At 37.1% G+C, this 16,291-nt stretch overlaps 1 protein-coding gene and 1 long non-coding RNA gene across 4 annotated transcripts in view; one reads left to right on the forward strand and one right to left on the reverse strand.

Annotated features, from left to right (window-relative positions):
- The window catches only part of VWA3B (von Willebrand factor A domain containing 3B), a 282,451-nt gene that overhangs the window by 76,934 nt on the left and 189,226 nt on the right, over positions 1-16,291 (forward strand). For all 3 annotated transcript variants that reach the window (XM_007501072.3, XM_016424839.2, XM_007501073.3), the window contains exon 9: positions 15,243-15,368. In XM_007501072.3, the coding sequence (XP_007501134.2) occupies positions 15,243-15,368 (126 nt within the window). The remainder of the gene's footprint in view (positions 1-15,242; positions 15,369-16,291) is intronic.
- Positions 10,457-12,377, reverse strand: LOC103094612 (uncharacterized). Its single transcript, XR_471234.2, has 2 exons — positions 12,125-12,377; positions 10,457-11,021 (listed from the first exon to the last, which is right to left on the reverse strand). It is a non-coding gene; the product is annotated as an uncharacterized LOC103094612 (long non-coding RNA).

Here is a 16,291-nt window from a genome sequence, read left to right on the forward strand (position 1 = left end):
GCACTTTTGTTTGTTTATATCTGACTCTCTGTGACCTCATTGGGGCTTTAGAAGGTAGGAAGGAGCAGGGCTGTGACAAGATTTAAATAGCAAACAAAAGACTATGTTTTTTGATCCTGGGTTAAATAGGAAGCCAGCCATTGGAAGGTTGGTTTTGTTTTGTTTTGTTGGGACAGTGGAGGGGAAGGAGAAAGGATGACCTGATTAGGGTCACACAGCTAGCAAGGCTGGATTTGAACTCAGAAAAATGAGTCTTCCAGATTCCAAGCTCAATACTCTACTGTACCACCCAGCTGCCTCTAAGGAGGCACTTAATAAAATGCTTACTGATTATTTCATTAGCCCTCTTAACCCTTTACACAATTGTTTTCTTCTTTTCTTTTCATTTTAGATACTAATTTTTTAAAATCCCCTACCTTCTGTCTTTGAATTGGTTCCAAGGCAGAAAAGTGGGAAGGGTTAGGCATTGGGGCTTAAACGACTTGCCCAGGGTCACATAGCTAGGAAGTGTCTGAAGTCAGATTTGAACCCTGGACCTCCCATCTTTAGGTCTGGTTCTATGTCTACTGAGCCACCTAGCTGCCCCTATGTGATTGATTTTTAGGACTTATGACAGGTGCTAAACAAATCTATGCTTCCCCTCCTTCCCTGCACTGTACAATGAGGGGACCTTTTGGATTAGGTCTATATTTCTTTCTAGTTTCTCACTCAGGCTTTCCAAAGAGTAGGAAAATGGCAAAGTGCATGGCATCAAGTGCACTTGAAGGTGAGAAGAAGATGCAAGGACTGCTGAATGGTTCCTGTATCTCTAAATCCCACTTTCCCCACCACTATATTTGAGATATATCAAAGGCAACAGCCCCTGACAGCTGTCTCCCTTCTCCCCCCGCCCTTGGAATGATACTGTTTCAAATATAGTGGAGGGAAGCATTGCTTAGTTGGGACCTGATATTTTAAAAGGACATAATTTATTGCTTCAGGGCATGTCAGTGTTAATGACTGGAGAAGATGCAAGGGTACATTCAAATGCCATGTCCTTGAATCTTTCTTGCTCCAGAAAGCATGAAACATTAAAGACTTAACAGCTAGAAATGTATATTGTATATAATTTATATTATATATTTATAAATATTTATTGCTGGCAATTCTTTTATATGTGTACACGTAGTCACACATCCAAACACACAACAGTTCCGAGATCAAATTAAGAGGTTGGACTTTGATGTTCCAATCCCTCCTTTTCTCCAAGCTTATGCACTTACTCTTTGGAGAAGAAAACGTTTCCTGAGAAAATTTCAGTAACTTTGAGTTCATCCCCATTTTTCTGCCTCTGCAAAATTCTTTATGAGAATAGTCTACATACTTATCAAAAAGGGTTAAGTGACTTGCCCAGGGACACAGAAATATTAATTGCAGGTGGTCAGATTTGAACTCAGGAAAATGAGTCTTCCTGACTCTCAGGCTTGGCACTCTATTGTACCAGGGAGGATCAGTACCTCTGGTGTGAGGATCAGTGTTCTGTGCACTATGGCACCCCCTAACTGTACAGGGAGGACCAGCACCTCTGATGGGAGGACTTGTGGAGCCATTTTCTTGGCTGCTCATCCACCTGGGGTATCCACCTTTCATCCAACTCCCACCTGTGGCTCCAAGAAGCTGTAGCATGTGAAATAGCCACACAGGGGTAGACCATCTCAACAGATAGATTAAACCAACTTGAGCGCAGCTGGTAGACATCAAAGCCATTGTCTAGTTAAGGGGATATACCCCATGCATATGAAGACTTTCCCAAGCAGAATGGGTGGATGAGAACAATTTGTGTCAATGCCTATGAAGGGGGCTGAAGCAGACCCTATGGAGAGCCTAGAGCTAGATAAGACATTTGAGAAGCCAAGGTCATTCACTGTATCCTGAGCCATTGCCATTGTCAGTCTTCCTGAATTGTCTTACTCCTGGATTTGGATGACTGGAAGAGAGTGAAACTGATGACTTTGTCTAACTCGGTCTCACTTATATCCCATTCGAGAGCAAGTTACAACATTAACTCTTGATGTCACTGGTCCATTTCAAAATGAAAGATGAACAATGTACACATATCAAGGATCAAATAGAGAATCCTCTAGAATTAAAAACTCTTCACAACTTTCCTCTTTCCTATATTTCCAGTTCTCTATCTTACTTCTCTCCAGACCCATGGTGGTGAAACTATGGCACACATGCCAGAGGGGGGCACTCAGAGTCCTCTCTGTGGGCACATGTGCCATTATCCCAGCATAGAATTCAGCAGGTTGTTACTTGAAAGTCAGATGGACATGGGGCCAGGCTACTTCCTTCCCCGTTTCCTGAGGGCACTTTACACATCACCCAACTCTCTAAAAGGTTCACCATCACTGCTGCTAGACCATACTGGATCTGATGATTTGAAATCATCATGATTTGATGATTTGATGATGAAAAATGATTTGAAAATTATTTTTCAAATGTAAGATTCCACCTTCAAACATCATGCTTTTGGCTAAATGGTCACATATTTGCTAAACCTTTTGTCTGGATTGCTCTCTTTTCTCACCTCTGCCTTTAAAATTTTTTCTTGGTTTTATACACGTCTCAACTTAAATCCTTTTGCAGGAGACTTTTCCTGGTCCTTCAAGGTGCTATTATCTTCCCTCTAATAGGGACTCTTAGCTATTCTGCATATATCTTGTCTGTTCCTGGATATTTACAAATTGTTTCTTTTGGGAAAAAATTTTACAACAAATTTTATATTTCTCTGATAAAGATCTCAGTTCTCAAAGAACTAAGTCAAATTTATAAGAATTAAGTCATTCCCCAATTGATAAATGGTTAAAAGATATGAATAGGCACTGATTTTCAGATAAAGAAATGAAAGTTACCAATAATATGAAAAATGTTCTAAATCCCTCTTGATAATTTAAATGCAAGTTAAATAACTTGGAGTTACCACCTCATACCTATCAGATTGACCAGTATGATAGTAAAGGAAAATTATAGTTGTTGGAGGGAATATGGCAAAATTGGAACACTAATGCACTACTGGTGGAGTTGTGAACTAATTCAACTATTCTGGATGGCAATTTAGAATGATCCCCAAAGGGCTTTAAAGGAATGCATGTCTGTTCATCCAGTAATACCACTACTAGGTCTATATCCCAAAGAGATTTTAAAAATGGGAAAAACCTACTGGTAAAATATATTTATGGCTGCACTTTTTTTGGTGGCAAAGAATTAGAAATTGAAGGGAAGTCCCTCAATTGGGGAATGGTTGAACAAACTGGTATATGATGGTGATATCATATATGATTGTACAGTCAGGAATGATGAACAGGATGATTTCAGAAAAGAGCTGGAAAGACCTGCATGAACTGATGCAGAGTGAAATAAAGAGAACCAGGAGAACATTATACACAGTAATGCCAATATTGTGGAACGATCAAATGTGATAAGGCTAACAGCAATGTAGTGATACAGGACAATTCTTTTTTTTCCCTCCATTTTTTTATTGTCATGCGAAACATTTCCATAATGGCCATTGTTATAAGAGCAAAGTCATAAATGACCAAAACCCCCAAATAAAATCAAAGATACACTGATGTGAAGGATGATGCCAATAGTTCTTCCTCTGGAGGTGGAGAGATTGTCCCAGATCATTGCATTGCTGAGGGTAGCCAAGTTTTCACAGAAATCATTGTCAAATATTGCTGTTATTGTGTGTAATGTTCTCTCTGTTCTGCTTATTTTGCTCAGTTTTATAGCCCTTTGGGTAGTTTCTAAATTGCACCCCCCAATGGTAATCCAGGACAATTCTGAAGATTTATAACAAAGAATGCTCTTTACCCCCAGAGAAAGAACTATTAGAGTAGAAATGCACATGAAAACATATGAATTATCACTTGTTTATTTGGGTATATGTTTTGGGGTTTTGGTTCAATAAGATTATTCACTTAAAAATGAATAATATGGAAATATGTTTTGTGTGATAATACAAGTTAATACAATACAAATACAACCCAGATTGAATTGCTTGTCAGCTGTGGGAGGAGGAAAAGAGGGAGGAAGACAATATGGATTATATAAATTCAGGAAATTTATGTGGAAATTTGCAATTAAAATACAAAAAATTGTTTCACACCATTGGAGTGGGTTTTTTTGAAGCCAGGGATTGTTTTTACTTTTCTTTCCCTTCTCAGTACTTAGCAAAGTACCTAGCACGTCATAAGTGCTTAAAATGCTTTTTTGATTTATTAATAGGTTAAGAAAGGTATGAAAATAGAATAGCCAGTCTTTTGCAAACTTTATCCTTTGTATTTATTGTTCAGTTGTGTCTAACTCTTTGTGACCCCATTTGGGGTTTTCTTGGCAAATATCCTGGGGTGGGTTGCCATTTCCTTCTCCAGTTTATTTTTCAGATGAGAAAAGTAAGGTGAACTGGATTAAATGATAGGTCTAGGGTCACAGGGCTAAGATGGAGCTTCCTGATTCCAAGCCCAGTGCTCAATCTTCTGTGCCACCTAGCTCCTCTTGCCTCCCCCTGGAAGACCATACCTGAATGGGAAAGGTATGGAAAATACAAGGTCTCACTCTATTTGCTGACTACAAATAAAAGGGGTTGGGTTTTTTGATAGTAAAACATTTCAAAGACTCTTCTCTAATAAGGCATTTCCTATGTACGTGTTAAAATTATGTAAGATTCTTTGCAAGATGCAATGATAGAGAAAGCTTCCATGTCCCTTTAATTGTTCGTGTAATGCCTCCTTTGGTTTGCTCCCTCAACTTGTACTTATAGGCTGGGTCTCTGCTGCTGCTGCTGCTGCTGCTGCTGCTACTACTATACTACTATTATTACACTACTACTACTACTACTACTACTTCTACTTCCTATTATTATACTACTACTACTTCTATTACTACTACTACCAGTACTACTACTACTACTATTACTACTACTATACCACTACTACCACTACTTACTACTACTTCTGTTACTACTACTACCAGTACTACTACTACTACTACTACTACTACTACTACTACTACTACTACTACTAGTACCACTACTATACTACTATTATTACACTACTACTACTACTACTTCTACTTACTATTATTATACTACTACTACTTCTGTTACTACTACTACCAGTACTACTACTACTACTACTACTACTACTACTACTACTAGTACCACTATTCTACTACTATTATTACACTACTACTACTACTTCTACTTACTATTATACTACTACTACTACTTCTGTTACTACTACTACCAGTACTACTACTACTACTACTACTAGTACCACTACTATACTACTATTATTACACTACTACTACTTCTACTTACTATTATTATACTACTACTACTTCTGTTACTATTACTACCAGTACTACTACTACTACTACTACTACTACTACTAGTACCACTACTATACTACTATTATTACACTACTACTACTACTACTTCTACTTACTATTATTATACTACTACTACTTCTGTTACTACTAATACCAGTACTACTACTACTAGTACTACTACTATACTACTATTATTACACTACTACCACTACTACTACTTCTACTTACTACTATTATACTACTACTACTTATATTATTACTACTACCAGTACTACTACTAGTATTAGTACTACTAGTACCACTACTATACTACTATTACAACTACTATTCTACTATTATTACACTACTACCATTACTACTTCTACTTACTACTATTATACTATGACTACTTCTATTACTACTACTACCAGTACTACTAGTGCCACTATCAGTACCACTATTTCCACTACTTACTACTATTACACCATTACTATTATTACTACTTACAACGATTACTAGTACTACCACTACTACTTCCACTACTTATTCTCACTACTACTACTAGTACTACTACTACTACCATTATTACTACTACTACAGTGCAGTAATACCACCATTCATACTACTACTCATACTATCATCCTTGCCATCATCACCCTTGAGCCCCTACTAGTGACCTTCCTATTAATAAGAAACAGATAAAATATTAGCTGCTATCAATAGGCATTTAACTATATGACATAATAAAAACAGTAGCTACAGGATATTCCCCACATTATCATGGTGTACTATTCTCCTGCAAATACATGGAAGCTACTATGGACAGTAGGTATACATTTGAGTACATATAATGGGGCACACATGTAGGAAATACACTGGATATGGCTACTCACAGTTTTGATATTGGAGGGCTTAGAAAAGCCAGTCCTCTCTGTAGAAAAACTCTTAATTTCCAGGGTGATCTCTTCCATGAGCCTAAAGCTGGATATTTTCTGTGCTGCCAGGATTTATACTTTTTTTTTAACCCTCACCTTCCATCTTAGAATCAACACTGTATATTAGTTCCAAGGCAGAAGAACAGTAAGGGGTTAAGTGACTTGCACAGGATCACACAGCTAGGAAGTGCCTGAATCCAGATTTGAACCCAGGACTTCCTATCTCTAGTCTTGGCTATTCATTCATTGAGTGACCTATCTACCCCCTTCTTGAGACTGCTTTTGGTCTCAGGTGCCTACCTCTCTGTATTTGTGTCTGTCTGGAGTATACTCCCTGTTCCATGCTAGATGCAATGTCTCCTGCTGGCTGACTAGCCCTACTTCACAATGATATGTTACTTTCACCAGAAACAGGTCATCACACTTTATCAAGGGACCGTAGTGTGTTAACATTAGTATTTCTTTTCTCTTACATTCATTTCAAGGAGGCAACAAAGGGATTTAGTGGCTAGAGCGCTAGCCTTAGAGACCGTTCAAATCTTGCTTTTGGCTGGACTAATTATGTGACCCTTTTGAGTCAGTAAAATGAAGTCAGTGTCAGAATCTACCTCACTGGGTTGTTATGAAGCTTTAATGTAAGTCCTTTGTCAGATTTAAATAGCGATAGAAATGTTAGCTATTTTGTGATCATTAGTTCTGTATCCAGCAAAGGTGCTTGCCACTGTTAGGGAGGACCTTTGATGCAAAGTCCAAATAAGAAAAAGAGTCCTCCAGATGTCCCCATTTGTAGATGGCGATGTGCTCATTGCATCATCATTTTAGGACCCTCTTGGCTCTAGATGAGACCTGTCATCACCCATAAAAGTCTGGCATAATTGTCCACACAGGAAAAGAAAAATCAGTGAAGAATGCCTTTTGTCTAGATTATGATGTATGGTCAGATGAATAGAACTTCTTCATCAGATTGTATAGTTTGTACAAAAATGTAGAGACAGTCCAGGATTTAATAGAAGGAAGAAGGAAGAGGACGAGGCTATATAGTAATTGGAAAATTGACCAATGGCTCCCAGTGATTTCTCCCTGAAATAAAAAGCTCATACTTTCCAAATCAATATTCTTCTGGTGGATAAAGACAATATGACGTAATAAAAAGAGGCATCTGGAGAGTCAACAAGACTTCATTCAGACACATACAAAGCTCTTGACGAACGACAAGTCACTTAACCTTTCACTGTCCCAAGCACCTGCATAAAACTAATAAGTTACAGATGAGTTACCAATTTGTGCCATTTGAGGAATTCCCACACCAGGAGTTCCTTACACTGAGGAAATGATGGGCTCATCCTGCTCCCCTCTTCTTCTCCCCAAAAAATAGTTCTATAATGTTCTGTGACTTTGAGGCATGGAGATACCACAGATCCTAAAGAGTTAAAAGTATGTTTCACTCAAAGGACCATAGAGGCATGGAGAGAATCAATAGACTGCAACCTATTATGATTGAAGAATGATGTAGCAGTTACGGTATTAAGCAGAGCATAGGAGAAATGTGTGGCAGAGAAAGGGCCTGGGATGGTCATGTAGTGAGAGGGAAGGACAACTGTTGGACAGCTTGAGTGCTTTGCTGGGATCCAAAGCAATTTTTAGATCTAGAAGATTCCCTAGTTTGTTGAGTAGATACCAACTTTCAGTTTAATTAGAGGAATAGAATAATGATAATGACGAGAATGCCTAGCAATTATATAGGACTTTAAGACTTGCAAAGTGCTTTGTAAATATCTCACTTCATCCTCCAAACAACAGTGGGAAGTAGATGCTATTATTACTCCCATTTTAGAGATGAGAAAATGGAGGCAAACAAAAGCTAAGTGACCTATTCAGTGACCGGCATACAACTCTAAAAGAATTGAGTTAGCTTTTGACCTCAGGTCTCTCCTCACTCCATGGCCAATATTATATCCACTGCATCACCTCAATGCATTAGCAGGATAGAGGAAAAAAAATATTTTTCTATCCTATATATAAATATATGTATACATACACACATAGAGAATAATTTCTCAATAGTTTTAATTTTTTTATATATAAAAGGATAAAGTAAAATATAAATTTTATACATATAAAAGGACAAATTACAATATAAATTATATGTATATGGATAAATTACAATATAAATTAAGATACGCTATATAACAAAGGTGGAGTGGATAAAAACATTTAACTGATTCAAAATAGACATCATCTATAAGGAAGGAGGTATAAAGACCTGAGAAACCACTGTTTTGCCCGCTGGCATTTTATCTTTTTGCTAAGTGAAGAGGAAGGGTATTTAAGGTAAAAAATGCCTGAGAATATAATCTTATTTGCAGAATATTATGAATGAAGTTGATAGAAATAGCATTGCCTCACAAAATTTTGTTAATCAGTCATGTCCAACTCTTTGTGATCCTATTTGTTTTTTTTTTTTTTTTACAAAGATACTGGAGTTGTTTGCCATGTCTTTCTCCAGCTTATTTTATAAAGGAGGGAAATTTGGTTATGTGACTTGCCCAAGATCACATAGCTAATATCTAAAGCCAGATTTGAACTTAGGAAGATGAGACTTCCTGACTTCTGGCCCAGAACTCCATCCATTTTACCACCTAGCTGTCTCATAAAATATTGGAATGCAATTGAGAGATTCTGGAAAGCAGTTTAGACTAATTAGCTAATTTAGATGAATTAATAAAATAAAATGTTAATTCCCTTTGACTAAGTTACCCCATTACTAGGCATATACCTTAGGGAAGGTTAAAGATGAAGGAAAAAAAGTCTGATTTACATGAAAATATAGAGGAACTTTTTGAAGTAGCTAAGACAAAACAGATGTGCATCTAATGGAAAATGGATACATGAATTATGTTGCATGACTAATGGACTTTGATTGTAACAAATGACAAATAAGAAAATTCAGAGAGAAGCATATGAAAACTATGAATTGTTACAGAGTAAAGTAAGCAGAACCAAGAAAACAATAAACAGCATGATTACAACACTGTAGATAGAAAGCACAATTAAAAATAAAGCTGAACATCATGCAAGTATAATGTCCAAACTCAGCCAGACAGATGAGATGAGAAAATACACTTTCTTTCACTGTTCTAAAAAGTTGAGAGACGATGGATGAGAATGGAATATTGTAAATAATGACAAAACTGAGTTAATTGGTTGGTTTTGCTGAACTTATCACCCACCACCCACCCCAGCTCCTTTTCACACATGGCTAACTGGGTAGATGGAGGAGAAAAATGAAAGAACTAGTCTTATGATTTCATTCTTTTGAGAAATTCATGAATGAGGAAATTCTCCAATCATATATCATAACATATTTAGTCATTCCCCAATTGATGGGCATTCTCCCAATTTTCCAATTCTTTGTCACCACAAAAAGAGCAGTTATTAATATTTTTGTACATATCTATATATCCTTTTCCTTTTTCTTTGATCTTTTGGGATACAGACCTTGTAGAGGTACTGCTGGGTCAAAGGGTATGGCCATTTTTATAGCCCTTTGGGCATAATTCCAAATCAGTCTCTAGAATGGTGGGACTAGTTCACAAATCCACCATTCCTGTAGGTCTGCACCTTCTTTGAAACTTAAGTTTTAGAGATACCTAGAATGGTCATCTATAAATATTTTTAATTGCTGACCAAGAGTAATTTTTTTTCTTGGTGGGGTATTCTGGCAAGGAAGAGAGGAAAGTGAAAGAGGATTTTCCCCAGAAGTACCTGCATAGCTACTGCTGTGGTTGTCCAAGTCAGCATTAGGTTATAATTGACCTGAAGCACTCTTGCTTGGCTTCAAAAGGGGCCAATTGGGAGCTTGCAGTTTGGTGGGAAGGTATGAAATAAGCAATCTTGTAATGGATGTAAGGTGTGGTTGTATTGGAGACAGGCTCTATGATTGGCTAACTTGGGAAGGGTAGGATGACACCCATTTTACCACCTGTGTGGTTGCTCTAAGCAACATCCCCAAAGATATTTGTAAAAAATTTAAAACTTGAAAAGGCAATGAGGCCAAAAATCAACCTATAGATACTTTGTCTTGAGGTCTAGCCAGATCATTCTGAGTACACTTGTACTTAGAAACTGGTAGGAGTGCAAAAATCGGACAAGAAATAGAACAGAGCTGCTATTTTTATAGTGCTTTATTCTCATTGGCCATGGCAATGAAATCAACTTGTTTGGATTCTACCACTTCAATCCTTGGTGTGCCATGTGAGAAAGCAGCAATGAACTGAGGAAGTTAGGAAAGGGGACCTGACCCAAACAGATGTCATTCTGTGTACATCATCTGTTCATACCTCTGGTGTGAGGGCTTGCCAAGTCCTTTTTAGAATTGCTCATCCACCTTTGGTGCCCACCTGTCACCCAACTCTCATCTGTGGTTCCAAGAAGCTGTAGCATGTATAGTGGCCATACCTGGATGGCAGATGGACTAAATTAGGTTCAGGATAACCAATAGACCTTGTACCTGTTGGTGAGTTAGGGAGAGGTCTACCCCAAGCATGTGACGACTTCCTCTGGTGGAATGGGTAGATGAGAACACTTTGTTCCAAGAGCCATGAAGGTGATTCAAGCAGCAACTATGGAGTGCTTAGAACTTGGTCAGACATTAAAGGTGCCGAGATCATCCACTGTGTCCCAGGCTATTATCAGTCTTCTTGACTTTTGTCCTGTCACTGGATGTTGATGACTCTGGAAAAAAGAGTGAGGCCTGTGACTATGACTTTGTACATCTCTATCTCACTTAAATTCAATTCATGTGTTAAGTCAAGACATCACCCTTGGGAAATGAAGAACAACAATATTTTGTCTAAACATACTTGTTGGCATTAGGATAGGAAAGGTCTTTAAGGGTTTGTCCTTTCTTTGTATCTCCAGCACTTAACATAGTACTTAGCACATAGTAAGAATTTAATAAATTCTTGTTTACTGATATAAAAAAGAAATCTCTGCTGGAGGTGACATAATTTTGAGGCACTCACTCAAAGATGGAAAATGTTATGGACTGTCCTTTGACAAAAAATAAAAGTTAACCAAGAAAACATCAGCAACTACTGGCCCATTAGTATTTTTTGATTTCATAAAATTATTTGTACTTTAAGTATAACTTCAAACAAAACTAACAACTCAGCCAAATATGGGAGTAAATTTGCAAAAAAAATTTTTTGTTTTAAACCATTTCACCTTAATCAAGGAGAAAGGAAAGACCCAAATAATATTTTGCTATGTTTTATGAAATTAAAATCAAGTTAATAAGTGAAGAAATAAAAAAATGGACTGTGTTCCCTTTGACAACAATTTGTGTACTTATAAAGCTTTTTATCTATCATTTTCTTTTTTATCTCTCTACTTTTTTATTTGTTTATCTCTTCTCTCTCCCTCCTTTCCTCCCTTCGGTTCTCTCTAATCCTTCCCTCCATCCCTCCCTTCCTTCTTTCCTTCCTTCCTCCCACCTTCCCTTCCTTCCATCAAAATCAATGTACATACTACCCTGGCTCTGCTAACATAGCTTTGTAACACTTCCCATATCTTTTCATAATTCATTTGTTATTTATTTTGATTGTTTTTTATGTGTATGCTTGCTTTCTACATCTCTATAAAATCTTTATAAGATATATGTATAAACATTTATATGCATATATAAGATGCATGCTGATGCATGTATTGAGTTTATTCTTGATAAAAACATGAGAAAAGAACAGGCAGACTTTCCCAGACAATTTTTTACAGAAGTTCTATGACCTTTCAAAGGCTGAGGCAACACTGAGGGAGCCAGTGGATAATCTTACACATACCTGATAAATGCTGGCGAGCCAGATAGAGAGCTTGTCATATTGTCCCCAGAGATTTAGAATTCATTTCTTCTGATGATTTTCTTTTCATATTTACTTATGGCTTCCTCTGACTTAAGCACTTCTCAGTGGATCTGTGAGAGAAGGAAAGGCTCAGTGTGTTCAAACCTTTTTTTTTTCCTAAGAGACTAGACTGCTTCTTAATACCAGAACATTTAGCAGCCAAAAGCAAATCAACCTCATAGTCAAAGCAGTGTTAAAGAGCTGTGGGTTTAAAGATTACATTTGGCAGCAAATTGCTTGTATTTTTAGTGTTTCAGTGTAGAGCTGGGTTTATGTAACATTTCAAACCCTTGCTACTAATAGCTGCAAAGCCTTAGTGGACAGGTTTCATGTCTGACGCTTGTCACTTCCTTCTTTACAAGTTGAATCTATGAATACTTTTTCTTTTAATTTAACCAAGCCCCCAATGGGAAGAACTTTATTACCCCTTTACTTTTGCTTCTCTTAGCTATCTGTCTGTGTACTGTATCTGTCTCTCTACCTCTCTTCCTTTCTTCTATCTCTTCTTTCTTAGTCTCTTTATCTCTGGCTCTCTCACACAAAACAATTTGTACTATTTTGCCAAGTAGAACCCTAGTCCTTGATATTTTCTTTACACTTGGGTCATTGGTATGGATCCCCAAGTTACGGGGTCTTAACTTTAGGGGGATTGTGGACCATTTTACTAGGGACCAGGACTACTACTCCAGGGAAACCTGAGAGCAGCTCAGACCACTTGGAAAATTAGGTTTATTACTAGAAATTCGATAGCTACATGCCATCTGAGGACCAATCAAGTTTCTTCTTAGCTAAATCTCTTAATGTTCTTGTCAAAACCTTGGAGCGATTATTGTATGAAGCATTGGAGAAAACTATCTTTTAGGGCAAGCATTGGAGAGTGGTGGCTAAAGGAAAATGGTTTGTAAGATAGGACCTAGAAGAGTGAAAGAAATCTCTTTGAACAATGGGCAAGCTACTTGTCAAGGAGACACAATTTGTAGGTTTGCTTTTATAAAGAGAAACATGTTTTGCATAATGAAAGCAGTTACCTTCCAAATTAAAGAAGGAACAAATTGGAAACATTTTTGAAAGTTATTGTACCAGATAAAGGGATGACATCCTGAAGCTATAGGGAGCTGTTGTATGAACTTCTGCAGTGGAACAGTGGTCAGTTGATAAGAACAGAGAAGTTATAAAAGAGGAAATAAAAACCAAATAAAAATGTTTATTCTTGCTAATAATCAGAGCAATATGAGCTCAGCTTATGATATTGCTTTTATCTACTAGAATAGAAACAATATGAAGATTTCTAAAAATCCAATATTTATGGGACTGTAGAGAAAGAGGAGAATTATACTTCTTTGTTAGTGGAACTATTGCAGTCATTTTGGAGACTGGCTTAGCAATAGGTGTAATCAAAAAATTGATTATATCTTTTGAACCAATTATTCTTTTGTGAAAATGCTTTTCTCTAAAAATCATAAAATGGAAAAGGAAATTACTTGTACCAAGATATTCATAGCTATTCTATTCATTAGCAAAAATGAATTCAACTTAGAGTTCAATAATTGAAGAATGGTTAAATGAATTATACATTGATGTCTTTGTTCAGTCATTTCAATCAACTCTTCATGACCCCATAAAGGCAAGTAGAGTTAAGTGACTTGCTACCCATTAGGTCTTCCTGACTTGGAAGAAGGTATCCAATGGATTGCCCTTTGGAGATGGCGGGTTTATTCTCTTTCATGGTGATCTTTAAGCAGAAGCTGCATGACTACTTCCCAGCTCCATCATAGTAGAAGTTTCTTTTAGTTATGGATTGGACTTGGAGACTCTGAAATCCCAACTCTGAAGTTCTATGTTTCTGTGAAAAAAGGGAGGAAAGAAAATAGGCCCAAAGGCAAAAGAACTTCTGGAGAGCCTGGAGAGAAATAAAGAATGAATGAAAGATTTGGTGTTGGAAGGAAAACTTATAGGCCATTGAGTGTAATGTCCTTAGTTTATAGGGGAGAAAATGAAGACATAGAAAAGTTAAATGGCTTAACTGGGTCCACACAGCTATTACATGCTTGAGACAAGATTTGAACCATGGCCTTGCTGACTCCTTATGATAATATCATCTTGGGGGGCAGTTGGGTAGCTCAGTGGATTGAGAGCCAGGCCTAGAGATGGGAGGTCCTAGGTTCAAATCTGACCTCAGATACTTCCCAGCTGTGTGACCCTGGGCAAGTCACTTAACCCCCATTGCCTAGCCCTTACCACTCTTCTGCCTTGGAACCAATACACAGTATTGACTCCAAGATGAAAGGTAAGGGTTTAAAAAAATATCATCTTGCCTTCTCTTAAAACCTTGAGTTTATAGGTAAAGATATTACCTCTTATCTATTATTTGATTACTTTTGTTAATAGTCATGACTTTTTATAATAAAATTTAATTAAATCAGAAATGTTAAGGTGGTCTTGTAATTCACAATAGGGAAATACAAATAGGTTAAAAAAAAAAGAAATCCAGATAAATCATAAAAGCATTCTCTCTCCTTTCATCACCAGCTCCCACAGCCAAGCAAGACTATTTTCTGATATTTTCAGACACAACATTTTAGATATTATGAATATTTCAATTCAAAAATGATTATTTTTCCCCTTAAAAAAACCCACCCTCACCTTAAGTCTTAGAATCAATACTACAAAGAGTGGGAAGGATCACACAGCTAGGAAGTGTTGGAGACTAAATTTGAACCCAGGTGTGACTCTCAATCCACTGAACCACCTAGTTGCTCCTTTCCTTTCTTTTAACGATTATTTTTTTTCTTTAGTGGGATTTCAGGGGTTTAAGTTTTTCCGTAGGGATAAAATTTATAGCAGAGACAGTTAGAGAAATTAGGCTTTAAAATGGAGAGAGATGAACTGGAACCTTGCAGAATTCAATCTATTCAATGCATTGACTCAAAAACCATTAACTCAAAAGTCCTACAAGTCTTTCTTTCTCTTAACAGTAAAAGGTCAGTACTATTAACTCTACTAGTTGTCATCTCATATTGCCTCAACTGACTCTTCAGCTCTGTGTTTCCCATCCTAGGTGCTGGGGTCAGAGAGGATGTATATTTGATTTGGAGAGAGCTGGAGGAAGCTCGTAATACCCTGTCACAGATCCAGAAGATTATTGAAGAATCCACGAAACCTCCGCCTTTGAAACCAGGCAATGGTAGGTGCTGTTTATGACTATTCTCCAATCTGATGCCAACAAGCCAACCAATAAAATATACCCTGTTTGCCATCCCAGATTTCACAAGACTGAGGGAATTGGTTAAGCTTTTTTGTGAACTTAATTACTGATATGGCCATTCTTTTATTCTAGTAAAGAAAGTGCTTATCAACCCTAAAAATGAGTTTTCTTGCTACAGATTACCCAGGAGGATTCTTCCAGATTTATGTGGGTGTTTGTACTTGCACAAAAAAGCCAACCCATGCGGGGCTCAAATGGTTCTTTTAGACTTAGATGGCTTTTTATGGGATCTAGTATTCATTGACATGATATAGAGTATTTGGGAAGTATTCACTCGCTTTTAGAACCAGCCCTATAAGGAATGTGGAATTTGCTGTGCCCTCCTACCTGTTCCTTTAGGCTTTCTTGGTGCAGCAATGAGCCCTCACACAAATCTCTGTTTTCTCTCTGCTCTGGAATCCCAATCTATTCTCCAGAAAAGAGCTGACTAATTGATTTGCTCTAGGTTTTAAATGACACTATACCATTCTCCCCGGAGGCATAGACATCATTAATTACATTTATAAGTAATCATAATCTATTATATATAAAACATAATAAATTAATTTAAAATACCATCACAAAACCTTAAGTCAAAGGAGTATACATACTTCTTAATTATTTTATCTTGAGAGAACTGAAATGGAGAATTGGAAGATGAATTTTTTTTGTAAAGAGATTTTATCAATTTATACATAATAACAAATTTCCACATAAGTTTTCTTAAGTTATATGATCCAAATTGTCTCCTTCTCTCCTCTCCCTTTCCCCTGCCAGAGGTGACAGGCAATTCAGTCTGGGTTATAGATGCATTATCACACGAAACATATCGGAAGAAGAGTTTGATGGAGAGTTGGAAGGAT

The sequence above is a fragment of the Monodelphis domestica genome, chromosome 8, assembly GCF_027887165.1.
Source record: "Monodelphis domestica isolate mMonDom1 chromosome 8, mMonDom1.pri, whole genome shotgun sequence".
Classification (NCBI taxonomy): Eukaryota; Metazoa; Chordata; class Mammalia; order Didelphimorphia; family Didelphidae; genus Monodelphis; species Monodelphis domestica.